Below are 24,108 nucleotides of genomic sequence, written 5' to 3'. Positions count from 1 at the left end.
AGAACATTCCCGGCATCCTTGATTATAGAGTTATAGGGCATGGTGAGTTGGATGGGAGGGTGGGATGGCACTAGGAGAAAAGGGGAAGCGGGAGATTGTTTGGGCTTTGATTATTCCCAGCAGATATATCTTATCATTTATTTTGAAAAGGAAAAAGTACGAATTACTCACCTGAACTATCGTGGTCGGCCGAATTACCCCCTAAACCTAAAAACCAAACATCTTTCACCCTAAACTTTCATTACTGGGCAAAATATATTACCCCCTCGACCCAATCCAAAGCGGTTTTGTCCTACGTGACATACACGTGACAGCCCAGTCAGCAATTTCTTTTTTTTAACCATGGGCCCCACATGTCATACCCTCCCTCTCCCTCTCCCTCCTCCTCCTCTCCTCCTTCTCCTTCTCCCTCTTTCTCGGGCGAACAGGTGAGGCGGCGCACGGGGACGACCGGACGGCGGGCGCCGCGTGGGGACGGCCGGACGGCGGGCGGATGACTACGCACGTGGGGACGACCGGATGGCGGGTGGATGCCCGCGCCACAACGAGCAGCAAGATGGGGTGGCTGCGAAGCGGAGGAAGGCAGTCACAGAAGGCGGGGATGGCCGGACGACGGGAGGACGCGGGCGAGCGGACGGCGAGAGGGCACGGGCGAGCGGACGGCGGGCGAAGGATGCCGGCGGCGGGGAAGAAGCGGAGGATGGCAGCGGCGGGTGGCGCCATCGATCTCAGCGCGCGGGGACGAGGGCGAGGGCAGGTGGGGGCGAGGACGGTAGACGGCGGCGCGCGGGAGGGAGGACGGCGGCACCGCTGACACCGGAGCCGACCTGCTGCCCCCGTGCGACGCCGACCGCCCGCCCGCCTGCCGCTCGCCTTCTTTCCTCCGCCTTGTCGCCGCTGCTCCACCTCGTCGTCGTGGCGCCGCGCGGCCGTCCCCCCGCCGCCCGCTCGCCGTGCCCACCCCGTCATTCGGTCGTCCCTGGCCGGCGCTGAGCGCCCGCCACCGTCACCCTATTCGCCCGAGAGAGAGAGGAGGGAGGGAGAGGGCCGAAGAGGGAGGGTATGACATGTGGGCCCCATGGTTAAAAAAAGAAAATGCTGACTGAGCTGCCACGTGTACGCCACGTAGGACAAAACCGCCTTGGATTGGGTTGAGAGGGGTAATTTGCCCAGTATTGAAAGTTAGGGTGAAGGATGTTTGGTTTTCGGGTTTAGGGGGGTAATTCGGCTGACCACGATAGTTCAGGAGGTAATTCGTACTTTTTCCTTTTGAAAATAAAAGACGTTCAGAAAAAAGTTGCTACAGTAGATACTTCATCTCACTCTTCAAAAATAGAGCATTTTTTATATTTGGAGTTTCTCCATCTTCACTCCATATCTCAATATCCAATCTTAAAAGGAGAGGGCAATAACAACATGAGATAAAATTGTTGCAAAAATATTAGCAATATATATATAAATGATGTAATATGAATGTTCATTGGAGTGATAAGTGATATAAAAAGATAATCTATTTTAGATGGTCATCCAAATGGTAATATGAATGATCAAATTTAGATGAGCTACCGGAAATGCTCTTGGGGACAGTTGAGGGAGCGAATGACTGTGGTGGACGACAGATGATCTTTGGCGATGACAGTGTAGCGCCAATACTCTCTGACAATTGGTCCAGAGAGGTGGTAAAAGAGGTTGGTGGTAGGAGGAAAGAAAAACTGAACATATGTTACGTGGGATAAAGGGTGGCGGTGGAAAATATGGCAACATGGTAAAACCATGGTAGCATTATTGGCCACAAGAGGTGGGGAATGGGTGAGGGTGGGTGTGGGTGTGGACAAAGAACTAAACTCGTCATTAGAACGAGTTCACCAAAGGAGAGGCCATCATGGAGGAGGAAGAATTACTTTGCTAGCCACTGTGATCTCATCGAGAACAAAATAAACGAGAAACCAAACTACCAAAGCCTCTTGATGTATTAATTGAAGATGCACTTGTCCAAGTTTAATGTGTTTGCATAAACATTAGCAACATCCTTGGTATAGAGTTATAGGGTAGGGGATGAGATAGATGGGAGAAGGGGTGGTGCTATGGAAAGGGAAAAGTGGGAAGATTGTTTGGGCTTAAAGAGGGATAGTTAAGGAAGCGACAAGTTGTGGTGGACAATTGATGATCATTGATGGTGATAATGTGGTGGCAATAGAGTCCCTGATATTTGGTCGAGACTCGAGAGAGGTGATAGACATAGGCCTTCTTCAGTGCTCTCTACTAGAGTAGCAGGGTGGCAATTATCCCTAGATCCTCTTGTCTCCTCGATGGCCCCCCTTGCCTCCTTCTGACCCAAAGCCGATCTTGCTCCTCTGCGACAGAGATGAAAGATTTATGTATGAAGAATGATCACCCTTGCCTCCTTTCAACCCACCAATCTACCTTCTCGATGTCAACAACGAACAAACCCTAAGATGAAAGATTTACGTATGAAGAAAAAACCACGATCGGAGATACCTTTTAGAACAACAATATGTTTTAGTGGAGAAGTTATTGAGAATAAATTACTATATATAATTACACCATTCACCGCTGCTGATGTGTATATATAATTATCGTTTTCGCGAATCATATAAATCTAAAAGAGAGCTGCTCGTTTCATATTATAAGACTTTTTAGTCTTGACTAAATTCATCAATTGATGAATATATATAATTTTTATATAGAGAAATTTTATGGTTCTTAAGAAGATACCATAAGGTACCTTTTTTCTATATAAATTTTGGTACCTCTTGGTACATACTCAAGGACTGTAAAAATTGCTCATATATATTATATTGTGTGTATAGATTCATTATCATCCATATGAATCTAGGCAAGCCTAGAAAATCTTACATTGTGAAACGAATAAGTATATATACAACATCGTATCGTGTGAATTAACGAAATATATGATACTATGTCATAACACAGAGAGGGGCGTCTTTTCAATTTTTAGAAGAAAAAATTATTTACAAATAGAAAATAATACGAATAAAACTTTTATATATAGGTTCGTAGTGATCTAAAAGACAAGGCTAAAAAATAAACTATGATAAAAAAACTTAAAATCAACTCTAAATTTAAAATTAAAATTTTAACATATAAGCATTAAAATAAAAAAAAGAGAGAGAGTGAAAGAAAGGAAGCAAGCGCATGTGATGTGTGTAGTAGAAGCTGCACAGTACGTCCACCCTCCCTCTTCCGCCATATCTTTTTGTTTTTTATGCTTATAAGTTAAAATAAAAAAATTTTAATCTAGAATTTAGAGTAGATTTAGGAGTATTTTATCAAACTTTATTTTGTAGCGTTGGATTTTAAATCGTTAAGAATATGTACGTAAAAGTTATATTTATAAATTATTTTTTATTTATAAATATGTCTTTTTCTATAAAATCCAAACAATCAACACTAGCGTCCGTCGCGACACCCCGTAGGCCGTAGGTATACATGCCAAGGAGCAATGCCACTACTGTTACGTATAATTACTCGGTATAATAATAATAGTAAGATAAGATTACCAGTCTCTCTCGCTCCTGCTACTCCACTAAATTAGAGTTTTTTGATTTTATTTATTAAATAATTTAGAAAATTGATTTTGTATTTTGAAAAAACACAGATCTGACCTCTACCGGCCTATAGAAGGCTGGAAAGCCTACGTGACATACGGCGGACGGACGGCAGGAACGAACGACGACGGCGGCTTGACGATTTTGTGTTTAGCCCCTTTCCGCCCTCTAAATGCAAAAAACCCCGGGCCACAGTTTGCGGCCATCTCTCGTGGCCGGGTGGAATCTTTCCGCACTCCTAAGGGACGGCAGGAGGTTAGTTTTGTGATTTGTAAAATACAAAATTAATTTTGCAAATTATTTAATAAATAAATTCAAAAATTCAAAAAAAATCAGTAAATTACTACTGGAGGCGAACTATACATACAACAGGGGCCCAAAGAGAATACGGCTAGTTGAGCCCATTAGGCCCACGTAATAGGCCAAACACCACACGAGGACACCAGATGCTCATGGACCATGCATGATACTACTGTAGTACATATGCTTCATATTCTCTTCTTTTCTCTTCAGGCCATCTGTTTCACAGTACTGTATTCCTTTTGTTGTTTTAGTAGTAGTATATGTCTGTTTCCTGGAGCAGTAATTAAAACATAATTTATAAGACTTATATATCTATGTTACTTTAAAAAAAAGTGGTGCCGCACCACCAACTCCTATATTCTTTTAAGAAGGTGGCAAAGGGCCCACATGTTATCCAACCTCCAACTTTGTACTTTGTATAAAATAAGATACTTTAGGGCAATACATACATCAATTAATATATGCAAAATGATAGTAATAATGGGTTAGTGATCATTTTGTTTAATTAATATTTATTTATAAAGCACATGTAATATGGTAGTATACATACATCATATATCGTTCTAAAAGTACGTGCCATAAAATAAATTACGATACAAAATCTTAAAATCAACCTAAAATTAAAATTTATGAGTAAACTATATTGCTTTAGAAAGAAAACCTCATAATAAAATTGCTTCAAAATACCATATTAATCTATTTTTATTTTTTAGTTAATAATTAATTTATCATGTACTAATATATTATTATGTTTTTTTACCAGATAACTTACCCCAAAATAAACCAAAACTAACGTGGGCTAAGATTAAACTTTTGTTCAATTTTATATATACTATTGTGAGACTGTCTTGGCGTACTAGTGAATAACTCATTGCGCCTCACTCCCGCACACAGTATTCGTTTTATCCCCCTTTTTCTTCCGTTAGTAAATAAATTACTCAACACTGTCATTACATAAATAACCCAATCCAGACATCAATTATTAACTTGACAACCAAAATTATATAACTCTTCAAATTTATAATTTTAGACATACAAAATATACATATAAAGCTATAACAAATAAACGGGCATACGAAACAAGTCATATCAGGCCATCCCTGTTAATAGGTCGTGCTCGTGCTGACGCAACGTGTTGGGGTTACAGCCTAAGCACGACACAAGCACGACACAGTCACGGACCGGGTAGGCACGGACACACGGTTATTCGTGTAGGATCGTGTTTAGGCCGTGTCTTATTGGACCGTGCCCGTGTCCTCGTTAAAGCCCGGCCCAGATGACGTCCCGACCGATGTTTTCCTTTCCCCTCTCTCGATGTTCCCGAGAGATGCAGCCCAATAGCGAATCGGAAAAGTAGCCCTCCTGCCTGTTGCCTGTTGTTGTTGTACGGAAGCAAGCTTCAGCACACTGGTATATATGCACCCGTTAGTTATATGTCATCTAAATAGTCATAAAAAATTATGAAAAAATTTAACATGGTAGTTAGCATGAGTTATATCAGTCCACCAACATGTAAGTTTAAATTCAACTTCTACAACTTGTAGAAGTTGAATTTAAACTTGTATGTTTGTGGAGTGATATAACTCATATTAATCTATCTTGTCAAATTTATTCATAATTTTATGACTATTTAGATGACATGCAAATACACGGGTATACTAAAAAATTTTCCGTTGTTGTACGTATTTGGCATTTGGAAGGTACTACACTAGTCTCGCCTGCGTCTACTGCACGCCCTGAGCTGAGCTGCTCCCGCTTTCTGGTTTCGTTTGGTTTGGTTTTGGGCTTCCTTCCTGTCCGGTGAAGGGCAAGACGAGCGGTGGCAGCTGCTTTCTTTCTGTGGACCACTACCAACTCGATCTGCTCCCATGCAAACGCAACTCTCTCTCTCACTCCCTGCAGCTGCTTTCTTACATACCTACGATACGGCCACCGGTCGCAGACTGCCAGAAAGAACTGAAAACGCTGTTGCTGCACTGCATCTCTGCATATATGTGTTCGCAGCCTTCTTTCTTCTTTGATCCCTTCTGCATGCAAAGCACAACCAGCAAGAAACTTTACCATCTCCGCCAATTCGCCACACCAGCTCAAGCTATGCAAGGCCAAAAGGTAGCCAGCCACACACGCACGGCGCAACCAGATTTAACCAGCACTCCACTGGGCAATAATGATCGTAGCTCGATCAGAGTCTCAGACATAATATAAATAGAACTAGTGTCGTCTCTGCAGTGTTAATCATTGGTAACAAGTAAGTGCTCAGTAATAATAACGTGGTAGCAGCAGGAGAAGAACACCGGTGCTAGTGCTAGTAAATTACCATCAGCATGCTAATGTAATCCTGTCTGAATCTCTTCCTGTCTAACAATGCCTCCTCCCTCCTACTACTACTCTCTCTTTCAGTTCAGTCTCTCTTATATCTATATCTATCATTCAGTCTCTCTTTCAGTTCGATCCCTAGCTATCTTTCAGTATCTAGATAGTCTTTCCAATGTCAAGATGATGTTAATTTGACGGGCACCAAAACACAAACGCACACCAGCAGACCGGGATTGGCGATTTCTTGCACGTTTGTCAGATGGATGGATGGATCAGGTGATGGTGCAGGCGTTGGGGTTCTCGTCGCTGAGCATGAACTCGGTGGCCATTAACGCCTGCTGGTCGTAGAACGCCGCCTTCCAGGCCTCCTTCTCCGCCGCCAGCGCCTTCGCTGCCGCGTCCTTGCCGCCGTCCTGCTTCTGCTGCTTGCTGTTGCTGCTGGGCGGCTGCACCACGTCCACCGGCCGCCGCAGCTTCCGGCGGAGGCTCTCCGGCAGGGCCTTCACGTCCATGGTCCCGGTCACCGTCACCTGGTTCTTGGCCATCTCCATCGCCACCTGCTCCACCCCTGCACACAGGATTAGTTACAGCTCAAATCAAATCAACCATGAATGAACCATCAACTAATTAACTGAGGCAGCTAGAGGAGCTACACGTACCGTCGATGTGGAAGAGCTTGCTGCGGATGCGGTCCATGCAGCCGTCGCAGTGGAGGCCGACGGCGCCGATCTTGAGCACCACCGTCCCAACCACCGGCTGCGTGCCATGCGTTGCAGCAGATCAATTGCAGATGCAGTCAAACACCCACCCAAACACAATGTGCATGCATGCATGATCTCCATGCATTGCTTTCTTTTCTTTTCAAATGAAAAGGGCATGTAGCAACAGCAGCAGCAGAAGAAGAAGACAAGCAAAAATGGCGCAGGGTTGTACTGTGATTCTACTACCATGGTAGCAAAAGGGAAGCCGAAACAAGGCAGGCAAGCATTCTGCCTGCTTGCCTGCGACCCTGCTGCTACTGTACTGTACTGTAGTGTACGTACGTGTACAGAGCCAGCTTTTGCAATTTTTCAGGGAGGAGCTAGAAAAAGAAAGCAACGGGTCATGCAAGAATGCAACACGGCCAGATTAGCCTTTGGTGGAGAATAGTACTGTAGTCATATCATCTAGAGTGCGTGCAGCAGCAGCAGCTTGAAACAAAATACACAGAACACGATTCATGAACAAACAAACAAACAACCAATGCAATTATGCAATCAATTTATCAAGGCAGAGCATTGTACGATCGGGTTACACGCTAGTCGGGACAGATGGAAACGACGACGAACTTGACCGACTCAAATTCAACAAGATCATGCATGTTGGATAGGAAACAAAGATTAACAAATTGAACTTAGAACAAACAAGCAAGAAGATGAATGGAATGGAAGGTATATACGCACCATGAGGGGCTTCTTGCTGTCCTTGGCGCCCTGCTTCGCCTTCCCTCCTCCACCATGGCCGCCCTTGTCGTCGTCTTGTTCCTCCTCCTGCTTGATCGGCTTGACGTCGCCGTCGTTGTTGCTCTTGGTGTTCTTGTTGTTGTTGTTGGCGGGGAGGAGGTCGACCTTCTTCTTGGTCTTGCCGGCGACGCGATCCCGCAGCTTCTTGGCGTCGAAGCGGCCGACCACCGTCATGGTGCCCTTGTCCTCGTCCATCGCCACGCCCTCCACACCTGATGGTTTGATCGAGCAGGAGCAGAGGATTAGGGATGGAGATGCGTTTCTGTGGGAAGCAGAGTAGAGCCGCGTCGTGCTCGTGCCTGGGTAATGGCGGACGGAGGCGCGGATTCGCTTGGCGCAGCCGTCGCAGTGCATGTCCACCTTGAGCACCGCCGTCGCCGCGGGGAGCACCGCCTTCTTCTCCTTGTCCTTGTCCTTCTCCTTGGGGGCGTCCGCCTTCTTCGCAGCGTTGTCCTTGCCCTCCGCCGCCGCCTTGGCTAGCGGCTGCGCGTCGGGCGATGCGGCGTCGTTGTGCTCCTCCTCCTCCTCTTGGCGCTCCTCCGCCGCCGCGGCATCCGACGCAGGCTTCTGCTGCTGCTCACCACCACCACCACCTCCACCGCCGCCGCCGCTGCGCTTCTTCTGCAGTGACCAAAATTAGCAGGGAGGGAGGGATCGAGGAGACGATGATCGAGCGAGAATGAGGACATGAAGGTAAAAGGGACCGTACCTTCGCCATGGCGGGTAGCTCGTCGTCGTCCTCTGCGCTGGTGGTGGTGGTGCGGCGGCGAGGCGAGGGTTTAGGCTGGCTGCGTGTGATATGGGAAGCAGACAAATTGTATCGTATCGGGGGTGGTGGGACCCAGTGGCAGGAAACGCGAGCCGTGCTGAGTTGGTCCACGCGAGGCGGGCGAATCGATCTGAGCCGTCCGTGCATCCCCATCCGCACGCATCGAACGAACGCGCGTGTACGTGCCCCCACACCGATCGAGCGTCCATTCCTTTTGAGGAGCATGGTTAAAATTTGTTTATCTAAATTTTAATTCAGTTATTTATATAAAAATATTTTATCTTGAATTTAAATTAATTTACACTCAAAAAACTATTCGTCATCATTTTTAAATCCTACGGCTAGTTACTACGATTCAAAATTTGAAAACTCCTATGTCTCTGCCAGGCTCTCCATGTTCACCCTTCGTATCTTGATAGAAGCAAAACTTATCAGATTTAGCTATTGAAAGGGCAATTTAGCCATTCAGATAGCATCGCAATTCACATGAGTAATTATTTGAGGTTATTTTTAAATATAATTGTTAAATTTTACTTTATAGTCATTCGATCGTCGTTATCTTGAAAATAGTGTAGTTGGACGGACTGCACTGGTTGTTGCTTCCGTATAACATATTAATCCCTCGGTCCTAGAAAAAACCTAATTTATACAAATAAATTAATCAGATACATTTCGGTCATAAATTATAGCCATTTCTATATTTGATCATGGTGATTAAAAAAACAGAATAAATAATGGTTATGATTGATTAAAATAATAATATTGTTTTAAAAAACTGTAGTTTAGAATAAATGAAGCAGTAGGATTAAAATAATAAGATTTAATTTCGGAACTATCGCTAAAAGTACATTATAAAAAAATTATTTATAAAATGGGTTAATTTCTAAATCAAAACAGCCTGGGCAATTGCAACCGGTGGCAGTGTCTGCTTCCTACAGTGGAGTAGAGTACTACCCAATACACGTGCCACTGCGAAATGCTACACGCCTGCACATACATACTACTATACTGTATACCACAGTAGTACAGTACAGGGAAGTTAGAGCATCCAATCGGTCATCCAAATTTGGTCATCCGTATCTTTATTTGAATAATCATCTAAAGCAGACTTCGTACTCTAACAGATCATCCACATATAATATCTCTTTAGAGAATGGAGAGAATATATAAATATAGAGTTTCTTTTTTAATATAGATGTAGGTATGATAGATGTTTTGTTGGAGTTCTAATTTTTATTCTCTATTTTTAGATAGATGATGAGATAGAATAGTCGTAAGGAACGCTCTTGGAAGCCAGATACAATGGTGATTATACAATAAAACTAGGAGCATCAACTCTGAGGACGATGAAATGGAATCAACACAAAACAATTGCTTCTAATTACTACTAGTCACCACTTCCATGTGATGTGCACATGAACCGTGAGCAAAAACAAAAGGACAACCACGACTATTCTTCTTCCTCGAGTACGTAGCTACCAAAATACGAATACTAGAACTGTCTTAATCTTGTTCTAATACTAGTAGTAATAATGCATCTCTACTTACAAAACATAAACTTTGGTAGCAGCAGCTAGCACACTGCGTGGAGTGCCAGCTAGCTAGCGGCTAGCCGCGAGTGTACCATGGCGACACCGCGCCGCCGCCGCCGCCGTAGGCGCCATGGCCGAGCTGCTGGCCGGGAGGTGGAAACGCCGCCGCGTAGGGGCCCCAGCCGCCTGCAGGGTAAGACGGCGAGTAGTAGTAGCCGGCGGCGTCCGGCGGGTACGCCACCGCCGCGGCGTTCCAGCCGCCGTTGCCCGCCCACGCGCCCGCCGGGGCGAGGTGGACGGCCGCCTGAGCCTGCGCCTGCGCCTGCTGCCTCAGGGCTGCCGCGACGGCAGCGGCGGCGGCGACGTCGTCCTTGTCATCGGCGGGTTTGGCTTTGGCCTGCGGGACGATGACGACGAGGTCGACCTTCTTGCCGGTGGCCTTGTGGAGGCGCTGCCGGAGCTTCTCGGGCTCCGCCGTGGCCACCAGCCTGACCTCCCCCTTGCTCTCCACCGCCGTCTTGTCCAGCGCCTCCACGCCTGCGTCAACCACGCATCGTCAGAACATGGACCACCGGCCGGCGAGGCGCTCATCGATCGATCGATCAGGCAGTGGGAGTAGACGAGTGGTAGCTTACCTGAGAGGATGGCGAGGTCGTTGATGCCGCTGCGGATCTTGTCCCTGCAGCCGTTGCATTTGCAGTGCATGGCCACCCTGAGCAGCATCTCCGTCGACGCCGCCTTGGCCTTCTTGTCGCCATTGCCGCCGCTCTGCTTGCTCTTCTTCCCCATCGTGATTCGATCGCTTGCTCCTCTCAAGTCTCGACCAGCTCAAGCAAGAAATGGATGAGATGTGATGTGAGTAGCCAGTAGGTAGCTCCCTGCCGTTTTTTATAGCTGGGCGGACGCGGAGACGGAGGCGGCTCCTTCTGTGCAAGTGCAAGCAGAAGACCGAGTCGAGTGGAGTCAATGGGTCATGGCCAGTCAACGCCGGGTGACAAACCCAGAGCTTCATTGGTCTGCTCCAATCCAAACGATTTGATGTGAAGTGAAGGTGACTCGAAGACGGTACTCCACTCTAGCTGATTACAGTATTTAATACTCCCTCCGTCCCAAATCAAATTAAACTTTTTGGTATTTAAATATAATATTTAATTCTTCGTCTTATTAAAAAAATTTACAATTAATAATTTTGTTTTATTAGATGATAAAACATAAATAGTATTTTATATGTGACTAATTTTATTTAAAATTTTTTGAAATTTTTCAAATAAGACGGATGGTCAAATGCTTGATAAAAAACCAAAAAGCTGATTTTTTTTTTTGCATGGAGGGAGGACCATTTTCAGAGCTATAAGAAAGTAATATCTTCGTCCATTTTTTCAGTTTGGGTGTCTACTATTTAATCATCAATCTTATTTAAAAATTATAAGAAAACTCAAACAAATTAGTCAGGCATAAAATACTATTTATATTTTATTATCTGAAAACAACAAAAATATTAATCGCAAAAAATATATAAGACAAAGAGTCAAACACAAATAAATAAAGTAATTTTAGGACAGAGAAGTAGGGCGTAGTAATAATAGGAGAAAGATGGCAATTGCTCAAGGGGTTGTGTAGATGGGGATAAACTTTTTTAGCCCTATGTCATATCGGATGTTGGGATATTAAATATAGACTAATAAAAAAACTGATTTCGTAAATAAGTACTAATCCACGAGACGATTTTAAGCTTAATTAATCCATAATTAGAGCATGTTTAATATAGCATCACATAGGCTAATTATGGATTAATTAGGTTTAATAGATTTGTCTCGCGAATTAGTCCATGATTATGGATGGATTTTACATTTACTATTTATAATAAGTGTCTAAACTTTAGCCCCTATCCCAAAGAGGAGAGTGCATGTGAACTAAGTTAAATGGTAAATGATTATAATTGTAGCTAATATTCACTTCACTGAAAGACGGTGTAGCGCGTGACGGTGTCATCGTCTTGCGATCGAATTTTAACACCTCACCTTTCATCTTTTCACCTTTTCATACGTTTATAAGCTTAAAAAAATTTAAATTTAGACTTGATTTTGTTATCATAATTATTCATAGACTTTTAGGTCGCTAAAAACACATATATACAAGTTTTATTCTTAAATTACTTTTGGTTTATAAATATGTGTTTGCCCTTTTTCTTTTTAAAAAAACGAAAAGTAATGTTCAAAACCTTAAATCTATATTTTATTTTAGAGCTTGCTATTTTTTCTACCAGCTTAGTCAAACCTTAAAATAATTTAACTTAGAACAAATTCATGGTCTTATAATTGGAATGGTAGCACTCTACGCAGACGACGGGGCGGGCATTCGGTTAGACCGAACAATGCATCCGGTATTTGGTGAAATTTCAATCATTAGACCAGTCTCAATGGATTTTATAGAAGTGTCATTCATATTAATTAGGTAATATGTCAGCACAACAGAGAATATTTGCATGAAACTGTAAGGAGAGAGAGAGGTAATTCGTTTCATGACTATGAAACGTTTGAACATCGTTACCAAGGTGAAACTCGTATTGAGGAGCTTGAGGCATTTCATGCAATAAAACTTTCATCAGTAATTAGATGTTTTATTTAGCTTTGAAAATGATACAATGAAACTTTGCACTGTGAGTAGTTGTTTCATGCGTCATTTATCGAGTTAGCTGTTTTAAAAACTATATAGTGAAATTGCGTATTGAGACTGGCATTAGAAACTTAATCTCGATCGGTCCGGTACAAAATTGAAGACTGAGCAGGTCCGTGTCGATCATAACTAAATTCCTCGGCAGTATTAGAAACAAACAAGATATAGATAGAATCCCTAATTTCAAAATTGCCCAAATAAATCACAGAAAGAAATGTAGACACTGAGGTTGGCTGGAAGGGCGCTAGGGCCTGCCTCCGATGATTCTACATACAAACGATTGTGCCCTTAGCTCGATGCTAGACCTAGATGCCATTAGCTGATGTTAAATTTTGACTTACGAGTATAAGAGAATTTCTAGATCTCGGTCCAAGTTTTTCCGGTTCAATTGTCGATCTTGGTATCTTTGTGCCCAGCCCTAACTGCAGGAGGCATCGGCATGTGCAGTGATTTACAGGGAGGCTTCGCTCTGTCAGAGTCATAGAGAAGAATAAGACTGCAGCACAACGAACCGTGCCAAGATTAGCAGTAAACAGAATCGAGTTGACTGACTGGAAAGCAGGCTGTTTAGTTCCAAAAATTTTCGCCTAAAAACATCACATCGAATCTTTGTACACTTAAATAGTAGAGTATTAAATATAGACAAAATAAAAAACAAAACGAAAAACTAATTGTACAATTATGTGAGAAATTGTGAGACAAATCTTTTGAGCCTAGTTAGTACGTGATTAGCTATGATTGCTACAGTAACCAACATGCGCTAATGACAGATTAATTAGGCTCAAAAGATTCGTCTTGCGGTTTTCAGGTAGAATCTGAAATTGTTTTATAATCAGACTACGTTTAATACTTCAATATATATTTAAAGTTTTAATATGATGTTTTTACAAAATCTTTTTTAAACTAGATGAGGCCTTGAAAAAAAAAAGATAGAGATAGAGAAAGCAACAGCGCGTGAAGAGTAAAAAAAAGATCCGAGGTGCACGTTCGCCGCAACGAACTGCAATGCTAATCGTTCGATCAGATCGGATTGACGTGTCTTTCTGCTTTGGCCCAGCCCTTCACGGGCTCGGACTGGACTGACCTTCCACGTCACCTCCAACATCTCTTCCATGCTCGAGCGTCATTAATTGGTTCCACTCGAGCATGTACAATAGCAGGCTATAAGACATCTATAAGTATATTTTAAAGAAATAAGAGAAAAATCAGAAGAGATGTGAGCTATTAATTTGTAGCCAGCTACGTACAGACTTCAAAACAAAATGTGTGTATAATATGTGGGACCATGTACTGATGTTTTGTTGATACTATTATATGAGTTGGCTGTTAGATTGACTATAGATAATTAGAGTTAATTAGTTGGCTATACTATTGAACTTAGATGGTGTTTAGTTGCCAAAATTTTTGGCAAAAACATCCCATCGAACGTTTGACCGGATGTTGGAAGGGATTTTCAGACACAAATGAAAAAACGAATTTCACGGCTAGCCTAGAAACCACGAGACGAATCTTTTGAGCCTAATTAATCTGTCATTAGCACATATTGGTTACTATAGCACTTATGGCTAACCATGGACTAATTAGGCTTAAAAGATTATCTCAAGATTTCTTCCATAACTGTGCAATTAGTTTTTTGTTTATCTTAATGCTTTATTTAGGTTTCCAAAAATTCGATGTGATGTTTTTGAAATTTTTTTTGAAAACTAAACAAGGCCTTACTCTTAAGACTTCAATTTTACTACTACAACCCGGTTACAGGATGTAAGTTATTTTTGTCTTCTAAATTTTATATCAAAACATAAATATTTTAAACACTACTTATAATACTTCTCGTCTCATTTGTTGCTTCTTAATTTAAATTATGTCTATTTTACCCCTCGTATCATCCTCCCGCTCATATTTATTCTTATATACTACTATTGAAGAGAAATTATAGTCTTTTCTTATCAAATTTAATATATGCTAAACAAACTAAAAATATTTATATTTATATTTTGATCTGTACTACTATAGGTAATATCTCCGTTTTATATTATAAGACTTCTTAGCTTTGACTACATTCATCAATACATTCATCAATTGATAAATATATATAATTCATATATATGTCTAGATTCAGCAGCATCCATATAAATCTAGACAAGACTAAAAAATCTTACATTGTGAAACAGAAAAATAGTAATCTACATCATATATAACTATACAAAACTATAAATACTATAATGCACAACACCTTTTTAACTTGCAGTGCATTTTTCTCAGACCCTCAGTTCCAAAAAAGCTTCATCTTTGATCTTCTTTGTCAGTCATACAAAGATTTTATATTTGATTAATTGTTGCATTAGAGTTTGGTATAGTGAGAGATAAATTTTGTTGCATTTTAAAAAGTCAGAAAATAATTGTGTTAAAGTTTGAAAATGTGAGAGACATTTTAGTCTATGTAGATTTGTATTGGTATGTTTAAGGTAGGCTAAAAATGAAGTTTTTAGAGGGGTACTTGAAATCTCAATGCATTTGTCCATTATATTTTACCAAACATAATGCAATAATTACTTAAAATTTTCAGTCTTTGTGGGACAAACAAGTGAGTCAAACATGAAATCTTTTTTTTTGGGGGGGGGGGGGGGGTGGGGGGGTGGGTTGGAGGTGGTATTAATTATTTTCAACTTAAAAATGATTAATGTGAATTTTTAAACCAACTTTTCTATGAAAACTTTTTATAAAAAAATACACCAATTGATAGTTCGAGAAGTATACACATGAAAAACGAGAGACGTTTTCACCATTTTTGTTCTACCAAACTCACCCTAAAATACACTAGTGCACTACAAGCCAACTATAAACATATATAGAGGACATGAAAATGGAAAATAAGGAGCAGTGAGCTGGTGACTCTGATGAGCTAGATGTATACATACTCCAAAATATATGAACTAAATGCATAGGTGAGATAAAGATATATTAGAAAAATAATAAAACCAGCAATATAGCCAATCTATTATACATGTTAGTTGTAAGATTGATCTATAGCCAGTAGTTAACTCTATTATTAAAATTATTGTAAACAGTGGCTACTCATCTTCAGAGTTTCAGTCTTCATGAGAAGAGAAGATTCATATGACTAGGAGTTGATTCCAGCCATCAAGTTAGGCCAAGGACGTACAAACCCTCAAGCATGTTAACATTGGAACTCCACCGGCTTATTGAAACACGCTTAAAAAATGTGTTTTCTCAAAAAGAAAAGAAGACTTTCTTTTACTGCATTGGCTGGACCACTTGTTTTAAGTTACTTTTTAAGTTTATTTAACAAAGTATTTAAGTTATGAGAAAATTTAAGAAATATCATCAATAAATACGAGTTCTACAAAATATCAATAAATACAAACGATTTTGTCTAAGAAATATAGTCATCGTTAGAGTTCCGTTCATCTTGTGCCATTAAATAAATTGTTCGTCATAGAGTACTGTCATAGAGTACTTAACAGAGGACTGCTGATGGAACCTTAATGATTATGTCATTTTCTAGACAAAGTTGTTCGTACGATGATATTTCGTAAAACATATACTTATGGATGGTATTTTTTAGAATTAAGTATTTACCGGTGATATTTCTTTCTCTTAATTTATCTTTATAATCAAATCGATAATCCCCGTGGATAGTCCACTCATAAATCTATAAAGCTCAAACAGCCTCAAGCTCGTAGCAGCACATGCTTAGATAAGGAAACCATCATGTAGTGGAGTAACATTCGGTCTGCCAGCGACCGGGGATGGCATATTGGCATATGCTCCAGACTTCTATAAAAAAAGGAAGAAAAAACAAAGACGTAGTATCTTTGATTAGGTGATGACCTCAAGTATATGCATCTGCTCAGATTAGAGCTCACGAGTAATAGTCCCAGTAATGTCAGATGCCGTCCACATGCTACGCGTGCAGGAAGGCGCTGACCATCGATCGATCTGCACATCGCTCTAAAGGCACGGTCTAGCTCCATGTCTCCGCCAATGGCTGGGCGCTGGGTGTTCCTCCACTTTTGAGTTCTTGTGTAACATGAATGGTATTCACAATGCCTCTCACCTTTGTCTTTTGTTATTGTAGTTTATTTTACGATCTTTATTTTTAGATCACTAAAAATACATATATAAAAGTTTTATGAAAAAGTTTTACAACCTTTATCATGCATCCTTCTAATAAAAAAAATGATATATCTGATTAAAAGGTGATTGTTTGTTTTTTAATGAAAAAAAGCCAAACGATATATTTACAAATGAAAAACAATTTATAAATAAAACTTTTATAAATGTACTCTTAGCGTTTTAAGAGCTAAGGCTGAAAAATAAACTTCGCTAAAAATATCTAAAATCAACTCTAAATTTAAAATTAGAAAAAATAAATAAATTTTGGCTTATAAGCATAAATAGAAAAAAAAATGAAATGGGGGCGTACGTCTGGTTGCCGAGATGTCGCACTACCACCTTCAGATACTGTGCTTTGTGTACGTATCTGTGGATCCATTGTCCCGATCACTTTCACCTCTGCTTTATCCACTATCAGATCGGTCCACTCCAGCCCTTCATCACAAAGTTATACGAAGGTCTAAACTTAGATCACTCATCAATGCAATGCAACAGAAGATACGCACCACTACACACAAAAACAAACTCACAGTATCACAAGGAGTGCTTATGAACGTGCATGTACCTTCTGAAAGGCTGATCCTTTTTTATACCATTATTGATCTTCTTGATGCAGCCATTGCAATTGCAGTGCATGTCGACATTGAATACAAAAGTCTTTAACCCATTATCTGCTCCTGCCACTGAACACTCGTCACATATATGAAGAAATAACTGCAGTGCAGATGAGCATAGTACAAATGCAGAAATGCTTTGAAAGAACATACTTTCCCATGCTCGCTCACATTGCTAAGGGTGAATTTAAGACCAAGAGAAGCAAGAAGATACACAAAACGAGGTGAGCCATTACCGCATGATGATCATTTGAGTATTAATTATTTTAGACTGGAAAAATGGATTAACGCATGATGATCATTTGAGCAACTTTTCTAGTGTTCTTTTTTTAAAAAATGTAACTTATAGCAGTTCGGAAAAACGTACTCACAGAAAACTAGGAACTTTTTCACCCTTTCTCCAATTGCCACAGTGTTTAAAGCTTGGCCTAGTACTCAAATTCTTCCTAAAGAGTATGCTTGCATGTTATACTGAGCAACAGTTGAAGCAGCAAACAAAAAAGTTAGCTCTTGCTGTGGTTGGTCATCGCCTCCTTGACATTCTTATGGCTGAAAACAGAGATCTGATAGTGTGGGTTTGAAAGATGAAGTAAAAAACTGGAGTTTACCATTGCAACAAACTGTCAGCTCCCTTCTATGCTCTTATCTTTCATTATTTTGAGTGTGTATTTGAAAGATGAAGTAAAAGACTGGAGCCTTTCAGACATAAAGTTTGACAAAATCAGGTCAGCTGTCAATCTATGAATGATGACTTGTTGGTTTTGATAAACTCAATTAGGCTAGATACTTGTAGACAGAACGCAAAGTATTTGGATGACCTCATATCCCATTCAAGTTACTAGCTATTCCATGACAATCATAGCTGCTGGCTTCAAACAGATAGCTTCAACATCAGAATTAATATATCACAGGTAGTACCATGGAGAAAGAACACTCACAAAATTGCTAACCTGTAAATAGAATAGTTATGGAAGAACATAGCTCCAAAAATTCTCCTGCAACCTTTTTCCCCTTCTGGGCTGCCGTGCAGTAATTTCAGAAGCTGTGACTTATGTGTCAGCAGATTAACCTGGCTGCTTCTGGTTCAGTTTTCATGTGCACACATACAAACGGCAAACCACAGCTAGAGAACCCATTGCCATCACCACCGTCAATGCAGGTGCATGACTCTTGTTTCTGTTTCATCGAGCTTACCCTTTTATTTGCCCATATATCTCCATTGGAAATGTTTTAGCAGATTCTTGAACACTGATTGATGATTACTAAAATTTACTACCACAAATCCCAAGTTTATTGGGGATTCAGGGGCTGAACTTACAAACCTAAATGCTCTAGTAACCATCTCTCTGTGGTGAGCAATCTTATCCCCCCATTCATACCGTCCTGTAAAGATCAGCTTCCTCGGCAAGCATAAAGAAAATCAGCTTGGCCTGATATTGCACTCTTAGCTATGTTCTATTATTTGGTACGCCTAGACACAGGCTTGTGGTTCATAAACTTTCTCAACCTTGCAGCTCGCTCTTTTCTTTTCCCGACAGAAAATAAGTTTGACAAGGGGAGATTACCAGGTTTGTAGTTAGGATCAAGCTGAAGAAGTTGCTCCTCTGCAATCTTTCTGATCCTAATATTATCATGAACCATACATGCTCTCAGAAGAGATGACCACACCACAGAATTTGCTTTAAAAGGCATTTTCTGGATAAAAAGGTAAGCATCGTCAAGTTGTCCATCTCTCGCAAGAAGATCAACCATGCAAGCGTAATGCTCAATCTCCTGTTTGACACCATACTTCTCCACCATTGAATCAAATATACGCAACCCTTGCGACACAAATCCATTGTGTCTGCACGCAGACAATATGCCAATAAACGTTATCTTATCAGGGTGGATCCCAAGTGATTCCATTTGATGAAAAAGTGCAATGGATTTCTCGCCAAATTTGCACCGAGCAAGTCCATTTATCATAGCATTGAACAACTCCAAGGTCTTAAGATCATCATCAACACTAGAAAACACATCCTGAGCTGTTTGAATGCACCCATGTTTTGCATACATGTCCACAAAAGTAGTAGCAAGCTTTGCATTTCTGCTAATCAGACCACGCCCCACGCGATGATGCAGCCTCTTTGCCAGATCAATGTTACCATAACCAACACAAGCTGACAGCACAGTAACTACTGTTGCTTCATCTGCCTCAAAGCCTGCCTCATCCATCTCCTCAAACAACACCACTGCCTCCTTGTACCTCCCTGCTCGGACAAACCCACTGATCAGAGCCGTCCAGGCGATTGTATCCTTCTCTGGCATCTCACGAAATAACACTTGAGCTATGTCAAACTCCTGAACCTTTGCATACCCTGACACCATGGTGGTCCATAACCTTGCATCCCTTGCCTTCTCCCCTGCCAAATCAAAAACCTTCCTGGCAAGTGCCATGGCCCTGCACTTCACATATACGTCCACCAAACCGTTTACCACTTCCCCTGAATCGAACAATTGTGTATGTAGCATCCTCCTAGCAACCCCATGCACTGCTTTTGCTGTCCTTAACTCCCGCGACTCAGCACATGCACTAAGCAACGCCATGACGGTCCACCCATCCGGCATGAACCCGCGCTCCTTCATAATCCTGAACACCTCAAATGCATCGTTAATACAGCAGGACGGCACATATGAACTTATCAGAGTGTTGAACGAGACGGTGTCCCTGACCGGCATTTCATCAAACAGGTTGCGCGCGAGGGAGTGGAGACCGAAGGAGCCATAGAAGTTGAGTAGCGAATTGGCGGCGAAGACGTCGGAGGCGAACCCGGACTTGAGGATGAAGCCGTGGATAGAGAAGCCGGGTGACGGTGACGCGTGGCGGGAACATGCGGCGAGGGCGGCGGAGAGGGAGAAGGAGTCAGGGACGGCCTCCGGGGAGTCGGGGGGAGAGGGGCGGCGGTCGCGTAGGACGCGGAGGAAGAGGCGGAGGGAGGCGGAGGGGTTCCCAGAGCGGAGGTGCGGGCGGAGGAGGCGGGAGGCGGTCGGCGCCGGGACCGGGAGGCCGAGGAGGAGGAGCTGCGCGTGCGCCTGGAGGGAGGGCCTGCGGCGGAGGGAGGCGAGGAGGGTGAGGTGGAGGAAGCCCCCCGGTATGGCGGTGATTGCCCGGCCGCCGCGGCGCAGCCTTGACCGGCGCCCCATTTCCGGCGAGAGGTGGACGACGACGACGACGAGGTGGAGAATACCCGCCGGGCCGTACGAGTCTTGCATGTGATGGGCCGGGCCGGGCCGTTCGAGTCTTTGCAAGTAATGGGCCGGTCTTGCGGGTACTGGACAAGGCCCATTTAGAGCCCAAATCACCTAGTACATCGAGAGAGATCTCCCCCCAACCCCAAGTTCACAACACGATCCTCGCCGCCGCCGGAGCTCCGGCGGAGCAGTTCCCCGGAGGCCATGGACCACGACAGGCAAGCATCCTTCGCCGCTTCCTCTCGCGGCCTCCTCTTCCCCACCTCTCCTCCTCCTCCTCCTCCTCCTCCTCCTATTGCAGCATCCAGTACGCCGATTTGCTTTGCTTGGTTCACTGACTGTGGCACGTGTGCTGTCCGTGATTCAAGGTTGAACTCCCCGAGCACGTCGGCGATTTCGCTGGAGTTGCTGGGCCATCGGCTGCACATTTCTCAGGTCAGAGAAGCAAAACAACTTCATCTTGTTCGCTACTAGTATCAGCCTGTCGTTCTGGTGCTGAATGCCAGCTTGAAATTTCTTGTTCTGCCCTGCATCTTACCTGCAGGATCCTAACTCGAAGCACCTCGGGACCACGGTCTGGGATGCATCCATGGTGTTCGTCAAATTCTTGGTAGTCTCTGTTCTTGCCGGGCTCTCCTGTACAATTTGATTCAGATAAGCATAATAATCATGTATATAAACAGCCGGAATTATTCATCGTTGCTTTAGAAAATCCAACATGGCTAGAATCTTGCACGTCCTACACTTGGAAGTTTGATGTGATTTTCAGACTTTGATTGCAGTAACTGTATCAATTTGAGTCCTATTACATTCAGTTCACTTGACATTTTTAGGGGTTTTATTTTGCCCCATCCTGTACAGGAAAAGAATAGCAGAAAAGGTCGATTTTGTCCATCGAAACTGAAAGGTAAAAGGGTGATTGAGCTAGGAGCAGGTTGTGGTCTAGCTGGGCTTGGTAAGATGAACTACATTGCCCTCGAGAGAAGTCTGCATCCTGTTGGTGCTCACCAAATAACAAAATTCTCTGCTTGTCCCCAGGAATGGCTTTGCTGGGCTGTGACGTGGTTACAACTGACCAAGTCGAGGTGCTCCCGCTGCTTTTGAGGAATGCAGAGCGCAACAGATCTTGGATTTCACAGTCAAACTCTGACTCAGGTTCTGTTATCTAAGTGCAAAAATGGATCTCCACTCATAACCATTGTTGTTTTACATAGAAACGCTCCATGGTCATAGTTTGGTATAGTTAAAATCTGGTCATTGCAGATGCATAGATATTATGCGAAAATGAATTATGCCTAGTGATGTGCTGAGTTTGTGGTCGGTCAAATTTTCTCAGAACAATTGAACATTACTAGCCCTTTATAAAGTTACGTGGAAACAGGCACCTTTGGCTCAATTACAGTTGCTGAGTTGGACTGGGGGAACAAAGAACATATAAGAGCTGTTGATCCGCCGTTTGATTACATCATTGGAACTGATGTTGTAAGTTTTCTGTACTGGCAACTTGAGATTGGTGCCTCAAATAGCTTATCATACTTTCTGGCTATGCAAACTTTCATGTGCCATGATGTTTCAGTTAACCTTTAAGCACACAGCATGGAGGGACTCTAGTGTAGCTACCGCCTACCAATAGATATTGCTGGATTGCACACATCACATGGACACTTGCTTTTACATGACAGATTTTTACCTAAATGAGGTTTTCTTGATAAAGTCGCTAATATATTCTTGCTGGTTATGTTATGAATGTGTGGAAACACTGTCTTATCTAGATTTCATAAGTTACAGGCATGCCTATTGAAATTTAAGTTCAGAGGATAGCCTTGTAGCAGAAATTGAAAACAGCCTATATCATCGATAACAGCATAGTTAATTCAGACAATGCAATGGCTTACTTCTCCTTTGTTTTTGTGTTTTTTCAAGGTTTATTCAGAACATTTGTTGCAACCTCTAATGGAGACAATTATTGCATTATCTGGTCCTAAAACAAAAATAATGGTAAGTTCTTTCACCACTACTCAAACTGTTCTGTTTATTGACTGAGGATATATGAAGTAAACAATTGTGCTTGCTGCTCAGCTAGGATATGAGATTCGTTCTACCACTGTCCATGAACAGATGATGGAAATGTGGAAAAGTAATTTTAATGTGAAAACTGTCTCAAAATCGAAGGTACACTATTCAGTGTTCAGCTTTTCAGCATACATTTATCATTTATTGGTTTTTGCATCAGTGCTACAGATATCTGTTATCATGACGTTGTTCTTGAATTCTAACACAGATGGATGCTAAGTACCAACATCCCAGTATACATCTTTACATGATGGAGCCCAAATCAACATTGATCCCTGAAGCTGGGGTCAGTGAAAATGGTGAAAATGAGGAGGAGGAGGTTGTCTCCAATCTAGGAGGAGATGATGAAGATCCTGGAGCTGAGAGTGGACCTTGTACTGGTTCCGATTCAGCAGAAGCCAAAACAGGCAATTTGGACGACTGGGAAATCAGAAGAAGTGGGGCTATGGCTGCAAGACTTCTTAAGGATGTCAAACTAGCATGACATTTAGATATGAACTACTGCCCAGTTGATGCTGTACTCCACCTTTTATTTTGAATGGCACAAGCTGATCTTGTACTGCTGAACTTCATTGTCATTGTTCTTGCATAGAAACCTTTTTTTGGGGGAATTGCTAATATTCATTCAACATATTTATTTTTGTGGGAGGGAGGGGGTTCCTATCGAATTTTCAACCATCAGATTGGCATTAGGATTCGTCCGGCATCATTTTACTCATGAATTATTTATTAATTATTAATAAGTTGTTTCACTTATGCTTAATTTTAGTAAAACAATAAGGCTGAAACTCAAAACTGAAGGTACATTTGTTTTTAGTCCAACTGATCAGATATGTATTTCATTTAGCTTTATGAGTTTCTAGACGTCTTGACCCTGTCCTGATGATGTTCAGGTGATGTCCTGATGATGTTCCCTGTCCTAATTGTAGAGAAGTTGCGCATGGGTCAATGCCTAGGAGAGATGCATTATCTCAAGTGGTGCTTGGATGCTCATCTAGTCTTGTCCTGGCAAGAAGGCCTGCCCATTTGTCCAAGGCTCCAAGCTGACCAATAAAAAAGGCGAAACACTTACAGACGGCTTTCTTTTCTCCACATCGACATGATTCATTCCACCTTCAAGACAAATCTGCCTGCCCCTCTCTCTCTCAGCTTCGTTTTATTTTAGTAGGAATACAAATTGGAACCGTGTGAGCTGAAAACTACTAGCTTCATTTCAAAATAAATTTATTTTTTAGTTTTTAATATAATGTTTGACTCTTCATCTTATTTAAATTTTTTAATTGTTACTAGATATACATGTGACTAAAATTTAAATTTTTTTTAATAAATTTCTAAAAAAACAGATGGTCAAACACTATGCACGGA

The 24,108-nt window shown here is 42.0% G+C and overlaps 4 protein-coding genes across 4 annotated transcripts; 1 reads left to right on the top strand and 3 right to left on the bottom strand.

Annotated features, from left to right (window-relative positions):
• Window positions 1-6,090: 6,090 nt before the first annotated feature.
• On the bottom strand, window positions 6,091-8,429 carry LOC102721524 (heavy metal-associated isoprenylated plant protein 3-like). The gene is made up of 5 exons (XM_015833691.2): window positions 8,421-8,429; window positions 8,011-8,284; window positions 7,652-7,923; window positions 6,869-6,965; window positions 6,091-6,777 (listed from the first exon to the last, which is right to left on the bottom strand). The coding sequence occupies exons 1-5, from the start codon at window positions 8,427-8,429 to the stop codon at window positions 6,482-6,484; spliced, it is 948 nt and encodes a 315-aa protein (XP_015689177.2). The 3' UTR covers window positions 6,091-6,481.
• A 1,276-nt stretch (window positions 8,430-9,705) lies between these two features.
• On the bottom strand, window positions 9,706-10,851 carry LOC102721246 (heavy metal-associated isoprenylated plant protein 3-like). The gene is made up of 2 exons (XM_015833279.2): window positions 10,648-10,851; window positions 9,706-10,549 (listed from the first exon to the last, which is right to left on the bottom strand). The coding sequence occupies exons 1-2, from the start codon at window positions 10,799-10,801 to the stop codon at window positions 10,089-10,091; spliced, it is 615 nt and encodes a 204-aa protein (XP_015688765.2). The 5' UTR covers window positions 10,802-10,851; the 3' UTR covers window positions 9,706-10,088.
• Window positions 10,852-17,062: 6,211 nt separating this feature from the next.
• Window positions 17,063-20,622, bottom strand: LOC102721050 (pentatricopeptide repeat-containing protein At1g31430). Its single transcript, XM_015833277.2, has 3 exons — window positions 17,811-20,622; window positions 17,391-17,508; window positions 17,063-17,260 (listed from the first exon to the last, which is right to left on the bottom strand). Exon 1 carries the CDS (start codon window positions 20,620-20,622, stop codon window positions 18,898-18,900), a length of 1,725 nt encoding a protein of 574 aa, XP_015688763.2. The 3' UTR covers window positions 17,063-17,260; window positions 17,391-17,508; window positions 17,811-18,897.
• A 197-nt stretch (window positions 20,623-20,819) lies between these two features.
• LOC102720959 (protein N-lysine methyltransferase METTL21A) lies at window positions 20,820-23,443 on the top strand. The gene is made up of 9 exons (XM_015833442.1): window positions 20,820-20,888; window positions 21,039-21,105; window positions 21,215-21,280; window positions 21,532-21,625; window positions 21,709-21,825; window positions 22,052-22,152; window positions 22,594-22,668; window positions 22,750-22,842; window positions 22,952-23,443. The coding sequence occupies exons 1-9, from the start codon at window positions 20,875-20,877 to the stop codon at window positions 23,225-23,227; spliced, it is 903 nt and encodes a 300-aa protein (XP_015688928.1). The 5' UTR covers window positions 20,820-20,874; the 3' UTR covers window positions 23,228-23,443.
• The last annotated feature ends 665 nt before the right edge of the window (window positions 23,444-24,108 follow it).

This window comes from Oryza brachyantha, chromosome 2 (genome assembly GCF_000231095.2).
Source record: "Oryza brachyantha chromosome 2, ObraRS2, whole genome shotgun sequence".
Lineage (NCBI taxonomy): Eukaryota > Viridiplantae > Streptophyta > Magnoliopsida > Poales > Poaceae > Oryza > Oryza brachyantha.
Note: the sequence above shows the minus strand (reverse complement) of the source record. Positions and strands in the feature narration are given on the sequence as shown.

Bases quoted from the DNA above. Each gene is read 5' to 3' on its own strand.
- LOC102721050 (XM_015833277.2), bottom strand. From the start codon at position 20,622: ATGGGGCGCCGGTCAAGGCTGCGCCGCGGCGGCCGGGCAATCACCGCC.
- LOC102720959 (XM_015833442.1), top strand. The intron at 21,826-22,051 runs GTTCTGTTATCT...ACGTGGAAACAG, and splicing joins ACAGTCAAACTCTGACTCAG to GCACCTTTGGCTCAATTACA. The intron at 22,843-22,951 runs GTACACTATTCA...ATTCTAACACAG, and splicing joins AAACTGTCTCAAAATCGAAG to ATGGATGCTAAGTACCAACA.
- LOC102721246 (XM_015833279.2), bottom strand. From the start codon at position 10,801: ATGGGGAAGAAGAGCAAGCAGAGCGGCGGCAATGGCGACAAGAAGGCC. The intron at 10,550-10,647 runs GTAAGCTACCAC...TGGTTGACGCAG, and splicing joins CGACCTCGCCATCCTCTCAG to GCGTGGAGGCGCTGGACAAG.
- LOC102721524 (XM_015833691.2), bottom strand. The intron at 6,966-7,651 runs GTGCGTATATAC...CATGGCACGCAG, and splicing joins ACAGCAAGAAGCCCCTCATG to CCGGTGGTTGGGACGGTGGT. The intron at 6,778-6,868 runs GTACGTGTAGCT...TCCTGTGTGCAG, and splicing joins CAAGCTCTTCCACATCGACG to GGGTGGAGCAGGTGGCGATG.